This window comes from Sciurus vulgaris (assembly GCF_902686455.1).
Source record: "Sciurus vulgaris genome assembly, chromosome: 13".
Taxonomy (NCBI): domain Eukaryota; kingdom Metazoa; phylum Chordata; class Mammalia; order Rodentia; family Sciuridae; genus Sciurus; species Sciurus vulgaris.
This window is the reverse complement of record NC_136474.1, coordinates 59,690,513-59,705,757: the sequence shown is the minus strand read 5'-3', so window position 1 is coordinate 59,705,757 and position 15,245 is coordinate 59,690,513. Positions and strand designations below refer to the sequence as shown.

The window sequence follows — 15,245 nt, the reverse complement described above, 5'->3', positions numbered from 1 at the left end:
CATGAAACTAAGCTTCATTTTACTTCATGTCCAGAAATTTCTTGAAACTTCTGACTGTTCTAACATTCAATCTTGTGAATTTTTATTGCAGCATTTAGCTAGCATAACTCAGATAAGTTATACTTTTATTTATTTGTTTTCGTTATAAAGGAAAAGCTTTAAAGAATTAATAAGAAAAGAGAAGAAAGGGATTAATCACCTTGAGAGAAGGATGCTAGAGAGATTCTAATGTATTCTTTGCTTAAATGCAAAGTGGGGTTAGTTGTAAAGGGATTCCTCTTCAGAAATGTGTAGTAAGCTCACTAAGCTTTAAGCTCTCTGAGGCCTTCCGTTGTAAAATGAGAACAATTCCTTAGTATGGACTATCATTTCCAACTCACCATCAAACTTACATTTGAATCCAGGTATTTCCACATGTATGTTTAAAACATTACTCAGCTGTATATATTCCTAATTTGGAAGAGAGACACCTGAAAAAGAGAGATAAATGGAGATAATAAGAAACAGAAGTATGTACTTATGAGTCCTATGTAGCTATCAATAGTTGGATTACAAAAAGGGTGGTTGCTGATGTTTTATTTAGATGTTAATTCTATCCCTAGAACCACATGAAGGATCTAATAATGTAGTTTATTAAAGTATGAAATCTCCTATCTGAACAATGCTAACTACATTCAAATAATTTGTTTTCGTTTTTTTTTTTTGTTTGTTTGTTTTGTTTTATTTTGTTTTGTTTTTTGTAATGGGATGTTTTTATTCCCAATTTTCCTGTAAGTTTTTTCTCAAAAAAAGGGTTCCATCAAGAACATGTGGCTTAGGCTTAGGTTACAATGTTGAACCCAGCAGTGGTCATCTTTTAATGAGACACTAATTTTATAGCTTAATATTTATATATTTAATATTTTCTAGCTTAATGTTCACATAGTCTGGACTAGACTACCTTATCCATACTTGCTGAAGTAGAGAAGGAAATGAAGAAGCAATGTACGTTTTTCAATTCTTCTCCTATCATTATGTGACACAATCGCTTTATTTTATCTATTATTTTTATGTGGTGCTGAGGATCAAACCCAGTGCCTCACACATACTCGGCAAGTGCTCTACCACTGAGCTACAACTTCAGCCCGTGTGACAATATTTTTTAGGTTTTTCTACTTTGACCTTCTTCTCTGTTCCCAAGACACAGTCCTTGCTTTCTGAGTTCCTTCTGAAAAAAGATGCTTCTGAAGCATGCTTTCTGACATTTTAGGGACTTCTCCATTTTGCAAGAAGAGCCTCAGACCACCCTACTGCTTTTCTGTCACAGTGGTCCAGCTGACCTTTTGGATGTCTCACTGGGTTAGCAAATGAATACCCTATACCTTTCTTGCCCTTTACCTGTAGAGGCTACTTTGCAGAAACACTGCCTGAAGATAGCTGTTCTAGAATATTATTTGAGACTAAATCCCCATGGTTAAATCAGCTAAAACATGTTTTAAATGCCAGAGTTAGTAAAATAAAACATGTCCAAGAAAGACATGTAGGTGTTGCTTTGCAAGAAAACTTTTAAAGGGTCACAGTTAGTTCAGAGACTGCTATTGAATGGTATCACTACCTATTTTGGACCAAGGCTTTGAAAACCCTAAGGTAGCATGCCACTATCCATGCTAGATTCCCCAAAGATACTTTTATTTTATAATTATACATTATTTTACTATCTCATGTCATTTAATTGTCATGTTATTTTTATCGATCATTTGCTTATCTTAATTAAAAATGTTCTATATCATTAACCACATCATCTTTCAGTTAGATGATTTTGCATGTAATTATGGGGAAAAAGAATGAAAATTTTTCTGTGATTATCACAAATGATATGGAGAGTTGCAAACAATTTATAGTTAATTAGGAGCTTAGTTGGGGGATTAATTAAATTTCTCTGTGGTCTGTGTAGAATATGAATTTCCAACATATACCATTAAATTATTAATATAAACTCATATTTTATATATAAAATGAAACATGCTTTTACATGCACTAGCAAATAATCTTGCATCTAAACATCAAAATTTGGCATATAGAAACCATTCTAGGACTGACTTTTTAGTTTGTAGTAAAACAACATTATTTTTTAAGTATTTTAATCACATCAATTGTGTCATAGCTTAAACTGTAAATATTCACAATATTCATATGAAAATTGTTTGACATGGTGTGAGTTATCTGTTAGTTTTTTCAACTAATGTTTCAGCCCTGTCATTTGTTTTTGTTTTGTTTGTTCTGCTGTGCATTGTCATACGTTATAAAAGAATTATAGGACTTGTTTTATTTGCAAAATCCAGTGGGCCATTTTTCCCCTGCCTGTTCAAACTCCAGCTTAATGGCCCTGACTAAATACATATGACAATGGAGCCATAGGAGTGAATGATGAATCTGTGTAGTAACTCTAGCTCTAACCTCTAACTAGCTTTCATTTATCATCTTTACAATTTCCATTTCCTCTCTTGATTCAAATAAAGTCAGTTGAAATGAATGGAAACTCCTGCACATGTTGATGGTTCTCTGAGCTCTTAGGAGGGTAGCATCGTTCCGTTCATGATACTGTTAATAATTTTTTTCGTATTTTTTTCTCTTTCCTTTTTTTTTTAGTCTCGACCTATTCCTTCCCACCTTACTTCAGCAGTTGCAGAGAGTATCTTGGCTTCAGCCTGTGAGAGCGAGAGTAGAAATGCCGCCAAGAGGATGCGTCTGGATAAACAGCAGGTACTGAGGAGTCTGGGAGTCGGGAGTGTGCCAGCTCTATGGCAGATGCTGTTCATTTATGTAGGAGCGCAGACACTCTTGAATAGGGCTGATGCACACAGCGTTAGAGGCTTTGTGTCATTATGAATCTGAACTTGAAAGATGCCAAGCTCATGTGATCAGTGGTGATCAACTAAACACTTTCTGATTGAAAGAAAGAAACTGTGAAACTGAGTTAGAATTCTGTTTACTGTTCAATTTGAAGGCCAGTTGATTAGTAAGAGACTCTGGTCATTTACAGAAGTTCAGTTTACTTCATCATTTATCCTTATTTTTGAAGGAAAATGAACCTTTAATTTCCTCTGGTTTACTGCCAAATGCCAATATATTATGCTGGGGGTGGTAAACATGAAAAATAACATTGAAAGACTGGAAAGCCATCAAATGGGAATCTAATGCAATGGAAATCCATGTCCTGGGCTTACTGTCTCGCTAATTAATCATTTATTGTATACCCTTTACATACCCTCTGTCTCTCTTTTTCAAGGGTGTGTGTTTATAAAGTGAGGATGTGTATAGTTTTAATGTTTTGGTCAATTGTGTCTGTCTGTCTGTCTCCCTTTTTTTTGTCTCTGCAATGTCTTTCTCCCTTTCTTATGTATCCATATAGAGAACTAAATTTCAGTGTATTAAATGCTGTGATAAAAGTTTGCTGTATTCTGGTTTCTAATTATTTTTACAACAAATGAACCAGGGTGCTTCATATTTCTTATTGAGATTAAGATGAATAGAGACTAAATTAAGTTAGTCCAGTTTCATTTTTCCTGTAAGCATGCATGTTTCAAATAAAAAAGGAAGACTTTCCATTCCAAACTTAGAATATTTTAAAATATTTCAGAATGGCATCATATTTGATGTATTTATTATTAAAACATCACATGCTCATTCTGAATACTGCAAAAGATGAAGTCTTTGTTAAATAAAAAATGTAACATTAACCTTGCCTAAAATGTAAAAATGCCAATTTTGAATCTATTAATCATGCCACTATTATTTATTCATATGTACATATCCTCAGTTGAGATGTTTGGCATTAAAATATCTATAAAATTTATCTTAAAGTGAGTAAATGTATACAGTGTCATTTAGCATAGTGATTAAGATTGCATATATTAAGCCAGGTGCCTATTATAATCCCAGTGGCTCAGGAGGGTGAAACAGGAGAAATCAGCCTCAGCAAGGAGCAAGGCCCTAAGCAACGCAGTGAGACTCTGTCTCTAAAATAAAATACAAAAAATGGCTTGTACTGTGTCTCAGTGGTTGAGTGCCCCAGGGTTCCATCCTCAGTACCAAAAAAAAAATTGTATATTTTATTATGTTTTTATTATATTCAGCAAAATAAATCAAACTCAGAAAGTCAAAGGTTGAATGTTTTCTCTCATATGTGGAAGCTAGAGAGGAAAAAAGAAGAAAAGTGGGGATGGTATCTCACAAACATCAGAGAGGATAGGGCTAAAAGGGGAAATCCTGGGGAATGATATAGGTCAAATTATATTGCTATATTGTGTGCATGTATGACTATGTAACAACAAATCCCACCATTATGTGCAACTATAATGCACCAATAAAAAATGGGAAAAAAAGATTGCACATTCTGAGCTTAAATGTTCCACATTTTTTTGTATGTGTGATGTTGGGAATTGAACCCAGGGCCTTGTGCATTCAAGGCAAACACTCTACCAACTGAGCTTTATTCCCAGCCCATGTCCCACATTTTGATCTTCCTCTCTACCATTACTAATTGTATAGCCTTCAGCAAGATATGCTAGTTCTGTAGGTTTTTTTTTTTTTTTTTTTTTTTGGTTTCTTCTTATGAAAGATAACCATGGTAACAGTACTGATATTATGGAGTTGCAATAAGAACCGTAAATGACAGACTCATGTTATGTAGTTGGCACTGTGCCTGACCCATAGTAAGCATCAAGAAACTAAACCTAGAAGACTACAATGCCTAACTTCTTTGTCACTGTGATAGTATCAATAAAACTAGGAAGATGCATTAAGAGTGCTTTCTCTGATAGACAAGTTTTGAAGTCAGACTAAGTCCATTTGAGAAAACATCTTCAATCTAGAAATTATAATAGAATTCTTTAATTGAAAGGGCCCTCCTGGTTTTCATCTAGCCAGTATCCCATCTAGTTTACATTCCAGAACATCCTTACTTAATATCAGTCATGCATAGACTTGCACTGAGAAGTAAGTGACAGATCCATGTTATGTGTTATCTAGAGCATGGCTCTGTGATATCCCCCAAAGCTGATTGTCTGCTAATATTTGGCTCATCAATTAACTACTGTAGCCCTAATCTGTAAAACAGGAAAGATAAATGCCTAATTCATGAAGTATTGTAAGGATTTGGTAAGTCAATGCATATGAAAACATAGCATATTTAATACATTTACATATTGTTAAGGATGTATTTTCTATTTAAGTACCTCAAATAGTGGGAAAATCCCACTTCCAGTTTCTAAGACACTTATCCTATAGTTTAAGAGTTGTTTAGAAGATCTTTAAATTGAGTTCAGATTTGCTTTCTAGAATTTCCACCGATTGAAGAAAATCTGCCAGCAATAACGAATAGGATTTCCTACTACTGCCCCTCAGACTGGAATGGGTGAGGGCCAATTGTCCTTGACCCTAATGTTCATATTTGCTGTTCCCATTTTCTATGTGTCTTGATACATAGTTGTTGTTTACTGCAAGGCTCATTTCCTGGGAATGAGAGATGCTAAATATCATCTCCACATAGGAACGTTCTTTCCAGACCCTAGAAAAGTTTCAGAAGACTTAGGATTTATGGAGGATAAGGAAGAAGTGACTTTTTATACTGTATTCTATGATGTATTGGCAACTCATTAGACAATATACAGGGTTGTTTTTGTTTTGTTTTGTTTTTTTTTAGTTCATTTACTATTGTCAACAACCCCATAAAATCAGGTGCACATCATTTTTACTAGCATATAAAAAAACCAAGGCTCAGAGGTGGGCAATTCATATGAGGTTGTCAGCTACATGGGCAAGTCACGCACAAGTTTATGCTACCTGATGCTGGCGCTTGCATATCTCTATGAGCCTGTATTGCCTTCTCATTGGTTATGTTTCCCAAGGATTAGCCTGCATCCCAGGATAAACTCCTAAGACTCATGTCATTCTATCCTGCTCACAGTGTTTCAACAGTGCAGTCTTTTGCTGGAGAATAATTTGCATTATTCATAAACACTTTAACACTGAACTATAACTAGCAAAACAGGTTTTGCCTGGATGACAGATTTTAAAAGGTTACAAACTTCCCAGAGTGCTTCACTTCATCTGTAGAATGGACTGTGAACACTGGTTTAGTGCTTCTAATTAGTTTTTCAAAAATATCTGAACTATCTATTCTTATTATCAGTTTTGTAGATTTCCTTTGGGATACCATACAGAGCCTTCTACCATGTGATTCTACTTCCCACCAGGGCATGGAGTCGGCAGGAGCCCTCTCATGCTTGGATCCAAAATCTCCACTGACATAGCAATGGCCAGATTTCTTTGGGGTCTTGGCAATGAGATCATGCTTTCTGCATGTACCCTTAACCCAACTGAGAATTCTTGGAATTTGCCAGTGATTCAGAGATTCTTCATTGAACTCCAACTTTCTGTAGGGCATAAAAGTTCAAAAACTGGACAGTTAAGATCTGTTCTTTGTTAAGTCACACATCTGACCCCTTGCTGCCAGTGGTTAGCCACATGGAGAGCTATAATTATGTAAGTCCTTCAGATTTTATGAAGCTTGATGAATTAATTGGATTTTATAAAGCTCTTTGAGCTGTGAACATGAAAGGTGTTATGGATGTGTTAAATACTTTATTTCAAATGTCCATTTTGCACTAAAATCCAGAGGAAGCTTTTATTATGCAGCCACAGCCCTGAAGCAAGCCAGTGGCAAGGACAGGAGCCGACTGCTTCATCAGGAGTCAGATCTCACAGAACTGAGGTCAATCCCTCATGCATTTTAGAATATATTCTGCATTTCTTTTCTTTTAACATGAAAATCTGAAATTTTCATGTTATCTAAAAAATTCTTCCTTACTTTGACAATCAAAAAGATGAGCAAAGCCAGACTTCACTTTCATAGCTCTATGACTTTGCTCCAATTTGGGGGCAGGGATCCATTCTCTGTATGTTTATTATTTAGACATTCTTTCTTTTTTTCTTTTATTCTTTAAAAACAAAGATTTTTGTTCTTGGTTACAATTCATGTGAAGAGACAGAGGCAGAACATAAGAGAGATTAGAACCAGCTATTTGATGCAGTTTATCGCCTCTATGTGTAATTTTTGCTGTTTTTGAGCATTTCATTTATAAGTTTAAGGAGTGATTAAGATAGAAAGTTTCTGAAGGATACAAGGGCTTCCTTGGTTTCTGTCACCTGTTCTTTCAGTGAAATTAGTTTGCAGTTCTACATGAGAGATGGCATAAACTAAGGGTCAAGGGCTTTCCCCGCAGCAGCCCAGCAGACACTGCCCTTGAAGAACAAAGCAGTTTGTGCTTGGTGACAGTTTTTGCAGTGACTGGGACAGATGGGAAATCAATGGTTGACTGCGATAAGACACCTTTGACTCTCTTGGAAAGATCATCGTGGGGAAAGGGGAAGTGACATGTTGGTTACCTGTGATAAAATAAAAGATGAGGAAGTAGAAAAATAAAGTACTAAAAACTGATGCACCCTTAAGTTGAAGGAAGGAAGGAAGGAAGGAAGGAAGGAAGGAAGGAAGGAAGGAAGGAAGGAAGGAAGGAAGGAAGGAAGGAAGGAAGGAAGGAAGGAAGGAAGGGAAGGAAGGAAGGAGCTGCTGGAAAAATCTGCATGAACCTTTTGAGCTAGGATTTAAAATATTTAGTAAGCCCGTGGTTTCCTGCTGTTTCTTCGTCAGTAGTGCTAAATTCACAGCAATCCATACCTCTTCATGATTTTCCTTTGTTATGTTACGGCACTCATAAGTGGGCACTTTATTAAAAGAAATGCAATTTTGGTTACAACAGTTGGAAATGTATTCACACGTAAACTTGGTAACGATTTTGAGAGACTTTTAAATTTTGTCATGGACATATTTGAAAACCGTAAAACACAGACTTTTTGAGTTAGGCATCTTTTCTTCCACATTGCTGTAGTCGTGTGCCCTTTTAGTGACATTTATAAACTTTAATAAATACCTAACTCAGTGCAAATTTTTTTCCATAGGATCTTATTCTTAAACGTAAGCATTATGATAGTACCTGAGCTATGATTTGAAACCCACTCTCTGTGGCCTGCCAGCCCACGCCTCTCTGCCTACCTATTCTTTTATTTTTTTAGTTTTTACTGGTGCATTATAATTATGCATAATAGAGGTGTTCATTGTGATATATTCATGCCCGTACATAACATGAAGTGGTCAACTTCATTCCCTAGTCCCACCCCGTTTCCTTTCCTTCTCCCTTACCCTAATCCCCTTCCTCTACTTTATTGTTCTCCCTTTCTATTCTTGGTCATCCAGAATTTTCCTTTCTTAGGTACAATATGTTGGAGAAAAATCTGTATATTTGAGTCAACATTTTTCAACATGCCCCTTTAATTCATAGGACAAAATGTACTATAAAAAAATCAAGCACCTCTGAGGGTATTTCTTGGAATAGGTCTTATTTCCTGTGTAATATATATCATTTTAAACTGCCTGGGATAGGATATGCTTTAAAAGTCATCTCATTCAAAGGATAAAAAGGATAGCATGTTAGTTACCCTTGATTTAATACATGGATGTTCTCATTGATAAGAATATTAATAACACCACCATCAGAAACGTTTTTGAATGTAACATCATATGAGGCATTTTACAAGGCTTTTAAAGATGTAATTGTTATGCTTTTTACAGAAGTGGGGAAACTTAGGTTGAGAGGATTTAAATAAATCTTCCAAGGTTATAGGGCATACTCAGAATAGAGCTCCACTCTGACTCAGTCCTCTTGCTTTTTAAAATATTACTATTTTTATATTTTTAAGTACTTTTTCATCATATAAGATTAGTTTTGTAAATTTGGGTAATAAATAACATATAAAAACCAAAAAAATAAATCTTACTGATCATTCTACCACCTGGTTTCATAGTATAATTTCTTCTAATATTTTCAGGGGTGCAAAATTTTTCTTTTTAAAAAGCAAAATAGTTTTACATTGTATCCTTCCATTTCACTTAATCCATGAATTACTCAAATCACCATGAATTTTATAAATAATATTTTTAAAACTCTTAATACTCTATCATGTCCTTTTTGTAAATTATAAGTGCTAATTCTGCTTTTTATCATAATTTGCATGTGAAAGGATGCTCTGTCTATCATTTTTAGGATAAGTTATGAGGAATTGGAATTACAGGCTCAAAGAACAACAAGATTTTTAAGTCTTAATAAACATAAAGTTCATGCACTCAGTCTCTATCCTTTCTCTATAAAACAAGGACTTTAGTTTATTTTGTAGATATATTCTGATTACAACATGTTTTAACTTCTAGGAATCTTTGACCCTCAATGAGTATTTCCTAACTCTATCAAAGAGCATTTCTCTTTTGTTTGTATGTATAGTACATTATAGTTATGCATACTAGTGAGTTTCATTTTCATAAGTACATACAGCAGTTTTCTCCATTTCAGTCCCTAGTAGAACCCCTTTAACAATAATCACCTTGAAAAATCCACATTTAAAACTGAAATGCAATTTATATTTAATACAAGTTATCTATGTTCACAATGAAAAATATAATTTCCAAAATATTAACATATATAATATAATGCATTAAATGAAAGTAACATTAAAAAAAAAAACAGGTATCTTCACATGGCTGTAAAGATGTCACCAGATGCTTGCACTTGTATGTCATGTCCAAGAGTATGCAGCAGCTGAACTCTCCCCAGATATATCTATGTTGTGGCAACTCACAGTGGTTGGTGACACAACTTCTCAGTGGTTAGAAAATGTTGGTGAAGTTCCAAGTGAAAAAATACAATAGTCCCCGGATTTATGTATTAGTGATATTTCTGCAATAATTCAATACGAATGCAAAAACAGGCATAAAAACTTTATTTATGGCTAATATAAAGTTAAGCCTTTTTACCTAGAAAGATATCTAGTCGAATTTTTAGAAATTCAGGTGGGAACAGGAACTAGTCACTTAAGACTTTCTGGAACATGTCAGGCTTTTAGTAAACCCATCCCTTACCTAATTTATACCAATAGTACCTGCTAGGTAATTCCCTAATGTCCTCAGGGGGTGGTAACACTATCTTTGAGAAGCACTGCTGTGGGATAATCATCTAAGATTTGAATGAAAGAATGAGAATTGTAAATTCTTGAATTCTTAGATCTATTTCTAGACAGTAAATTCTTCCAACTCAGTTCCCCAGAGGGAAAACTCTCTGTCTCTGTCTCTGTCTCTCTCTCTTCTCCCCCCCCACCCCCCCCCCCCACCAGTACTGAAAATTGAACGATTGAATCCAGGGGTGTTCCACCTCTGAATTAGAGCCCCAGCCTTGTAATTTTTTTTATTTTGAGATAAGGTCTTATGAAGTTGCCAAGACTGACCTTGAACTTATGATCCTCCTGCCTCATTTTGAAGAGACTGAACTTGAGGCTCAAACCCCCAATTTTTTCAGTAGGTTTTGTACTCATGTCAAATGAATTTTTCTTCCTTCCTTCTTTTCTTTTGATTTGTTTTTGAGTTTTCCAGAGCTTAGAAGAAAAGAATGTACTATATAAGATAAAAATAGCTCATTATTTTGCAAGGATGAGGTGACTAGGTATAAATAGTCATATCAATCATGCCCCCAGTTAGACAATAAAGTCATATATCTGACCTTCATTCCAGTTTTATTCTTGAAGTATGATTCCATTTTATATTTATCAATCAACTATTTTAAATATCTCCTAATACATATGTATATATTTCCTTATTTGAAATTCATCACAAATTAAATTTCCATGTGTGATATTTACAGGAGAGATATCATGAAATCCAGACTTTTGTTATGCATAGAATGACACAAATGATCAGGCCCAAGAGTCTGCAAAAAGCTCTGCTTTCATCAGTTCTAATCCCCCAAAATTTACTATTTGCACAACAGCATTGGAGGCTCCGTACTTGGTTGCTCTTCCTTTTCAGTGATGGGTTTTTGCTGAACAATCTGTATATTCTCATGGTCTCTAAAGGGCTGGCAGGAAGGCATCATCTTCCCAAAGAACACAGGGCTTTTTCTTATATGGATAATAGTCGACACAGTGGTTATCAAAGCATAACTTTAAACTCAGGAGCACAAATGGACAAATTAGTGGACAAATTAGCAAACCAATCAAGTCAACAGGCTTGATTACAAACATCCTCAATATGGAGAGCTTGCCACCTTATCTCTATTAGATCAGAACAGATTCTTGAAATGGTTACAATCATATATTTATGATAAAAACTATGGAAATAATATCTGTTCCATTAAAATTTTGTAAGCATGTAAAAATTTTTTATAAATATAAAAAACTATGTAAGAGCAAGGAGATATATATATATATATCAAATAAAAATACTTTACATATGCATCAAGTATCACTCATAAATAAGTTTAATACAGATTTACTGTTCTGATTTTAAAACTTGAGTTCATTATGCACATTACATAATATATGAGAGACCTGGTTTTAATAGTTTTACTGGAATTTTGTACCAGCTCTTCAGAGAAAAATATTTGGCCAGAATTCTGTTGGTGTTTTATGAGCAAACTAATTACTTTGTCAATTTGTGTGCCCTCAGCATTAGCTTAATAATGTGATTCAACTGCAATGTGAAATAATTCCTATTTGTGTTCTTGAAAGAACTTTTTTTTTTTTTTTTTTTTTTTTTTGGTACCAGGGATTGAACTCAGGGACACTCAACCACTGAGCTACATCCCCAACCCTTGATTGTATTTTATTTAGAGACTGAGCTGAGCTGCTTAGTGCCTCTAACATGCCAAGGCTGGCTTTGAATTTTCCATCCTCCTGCTTCAGCCTCCCAAGCCACTGGGATTACAGGCATGTGTCACCATACCCAGCCAGATAACTTTTTAATGACGGTTTTTTTAAACTTTCTTTTTCTTCCATGTTTTTTTTTTTTTTTTTTTTTTTAACCATGATGGGTATTTCCTTAAATATTTCATTCAAGGAATATGATTAATAGAAAATGTATTCTAAATACCTCAATGGGTTATTTATTTGGCATATATATGTGTCATCATGATGGACATTTTACTCAGTACAGATATTACAAAACAAGGTGGGACGAGAATTTTACTGAAATTGACTAAGTACCAGATTTATTTGAAGTACTCAGTACTTTGCAGTATTGTATTCTTTAACTCTGACAATCTCACTTCTGAGCAGGTATTTTTATTCTCACTTTACAAGTGGATAAGACATATTATCTTTCTTCAGTAAGCTCATATTCTATCAAAAATAAGTAAAGTTAGCATAGTAAATGAAGTTATAAAGCTGTGCTGGAGAGTGTGCTACGAAGTCTTTCTGGAGAACCCTAGAGGGCTTCCCAAAGGAAGCACTATTTGAACCAGACCATAAGAAATGAAGGAAACTTTGATAGACCAGAAATCTAGGCAATGATATTGTAGACATATGGAGCATTTCCAAAGAAGGGAGGCTCTTACGTACCAAAACAGCAACTTCCTGTGAGGCAAAGTTGGGATTCTTGCTAAGAAATGAAAGGAAAGGGAGTTAAGGTAGGAATTAGATTGTGCAGGGCTTCTGTATGCCCTGGAAAATTATGTGGAATTAAGTACCACCTGCTGGAGAGGAAAGGAAAAGCAGAATGGACAACACCTTTATTTTATTTATTTTTATGCGGTGCTGAGGCTCAAACACAGTGTCTCACATGTGCTGAGTGAAGCAGGAGGCATCACAATACCAGACCTTAAACTATACCACAGAGCTGTAATAACAAAAACAGCATGGTATTGGCACCAAAATAGACATATAGACCAGACCAGTGGTACAGAATAGAAGACACAGAGACAAACCCACATAAATACAGTTATCTCATAGTAGATGAAGGCATCAAAAAGATGCCATAAACATACATTGGAGAAAAGATAGCCTCTTAAACAAATGGTGCTGGGAAAACTGGAAATCCATATGTAACAAAATGAAATTAAACCCCCTATCTCTCACCCTGTACAAAACTCAACTCAAAGTGGATCAAGGACCTAGAAATTAGACCAGAGACCCTGTTCCTAATAATAGTTCCAAATCTTCATCATGTTGGCTTAAGACCTGACTTCCTTAACAAGACCCCTAAAGCACAGAAATAAAATCAAGAATCAATAAATGGCATGGACTCAAACTAAAAAACTTCTTCTTGGCAAAGGACACAATCAACAACATGAAGAGAGAGCCTACAGAATGGGAGAAAATCTCTACCCATGCACATCAGCTACAGCATGAATCTTCAGGATATATAAAGAACGCAAAAAACTTAACACCAAAACAAGAAGTAACCAAATCAATAAATGGGCTAAGGAACTAACAGACATGTCACAGAAGAAGAAAAACAATTGATCAACAAATATATGAATAAATGTTCAACATATCTAGCAATTCGAGAAATGCAAATCAAAACTAAGATCTCTTCTCACTCGAATCTGAATGGGAGTTTTCAAGAATACAAGCAATAATAAGTGATGACGAGGATGTGGGGGAAAAGGTATACTCATACATTGCTGGAAAAACTGCAAATTGGTGCAACCACTCTGGAAATGGAGATTCCACAGAACACTTGGAATGGAATCACCATTTGACCCAGCTATCCCACTCCTTGGTGTACACCCAAAGGACTCAAAATCATCATACTACAGTGATGCTGCCACATCAATATTTATAGCAGCTCAATTCACAATAGCTAAACTATGGAGCCAATCTAGATGCCCTTCAAAAGATGAATGGATAAAAAAAGGTGGCATATATACACAATGGAATATTACTCAGCCTTATAGAAGAATGAAATTATAGCATTTGCAGGTAAATAGATGGAGTTGGAGAATATCATGCTAAGCAAAATAAGCCAATCCCAAATTACAAAGGCCAAATGTTTTCTCTGATATGCAGATATCAATCCACATTGGGGGGGGAGGGGCAACTAAGGAAGAATGGAGGAACTTTGGATTGAGCAGAGGGGAGTTGCAGGGGATGGAGGTGGGAAGGATGATGGAATGAGAAGGAAATTATTATTACCCTATGTTCACATATGACTGCATGAATGGTATGACTCTATCAGGTACAGCCAGAGAAATGAGAGGTTGTGCTCCATTGGTGTACAATGAGTCGAAATGCATTCTGCTGTCATGTATAACTAATTAGAACAAATTTAAAAATTTTTAAAAAACAAAGAAGAAGGAGAATGGCATGCCCAACTTTTGGGAGTTTCAAAAGCAAGTGAACCAGAAGGTGTGGTTGAGACTATAGGAAAGGTAAGGTCCTGGTACAAAAGGGAATCACTTTCCTGCTACCTATTTTTCAAGTTTGCTATGTGCTCTGGAAAGTTGAACATGTACCTAAATGTAATTATGAAGATTAACTGCAACAAAATAACCACATAGGCCTGGGGATATAGCTTAGTTGGTAGAGTGCTTGCCTCGCATGCACAAGGCCCTGGGTTCAATCCCCAGCACCACACAGAAAAGAAAGATCATATAGTTACAGGGTATTTCTAAGCTAAACATGAGTGATTTGGGAATACCTATTCTTCCATACCACAACATTAGCTCAGCTAATTAAAAATCATAGTTTCATGTATACCAATATTTTTAGCTCACATAAATGCATACAAATTACTATTGTATTTTAAAGACATCTTACAACATCTCAAAAAACAGCCAATACAATTTTTATTAATCAATGAAATTTCAGCTCCTTTTTCAAAAAATTAAGTGTTAGATCACATTCATTTAAAGTTTTTCCTTATTGCACATATTTTTCCAACAGAAGGTGTATAAAATATATGTCTAACCAGTGATGCGGTGACATCATTTTGTTGTCGCGCATTAGTACTGTGTGGCACCCAAATGGCTTCCGTATTTCATAGATGGGAAATCTGAAACTGAGAAACTTTGTTTCTTTTGGATGACCTCTCTGGTTTCTTTGGAAACAAGCCACAATTTCTGAATCCTTCATATTTCTCTGACTCATTCAACTTTACCATTTGATTTTTCTAGTTTCATTGAGAATTCTCACATACTTATGTAGGAAATGATTTTTTTGAACTTTAGGTTTTAAAAATCTTTGGCTTATGATATTATTAATTTCGGGAGGATAAATGGCAGGGTGTGAGTAAGTGGTTTGAATCCAGACAGAGAATTTAGACATGATATGTTGATACACTCTTAGTGCCAAAGTCAGGGAAGCATATGGTTTACGGAGTTCTCCAT

The 15,245-nt window shown here is 35.2% G+C and overlaps 1 protein-coding gene across 6 annotated transcripts in view; it reads left to right on the top strand.

The window, feature by feature from the left end:
• The window catches only part of NOL4 (nucleolar protein 4), a 367,452-nt gene that overhangs the window by 296,813 nt on the left and 55,394 nt on the right, over window positions 1-15,245 (top strand). For all 6 annotated transcript variants that reach the window (XM_079109334.1, XM_079109333.1, XM_079109338.1 and 3 more), the window contains one exon: window positions 2,629-2,742. In XM_079109334.1, the coding sequence (XP_078965460.1) occupies window positions 2,629-2,742 (114 nt within the window). The remainder of the gene's footprint in view (window positions 1-2,628; window positions 2,743-15,245) is intronic.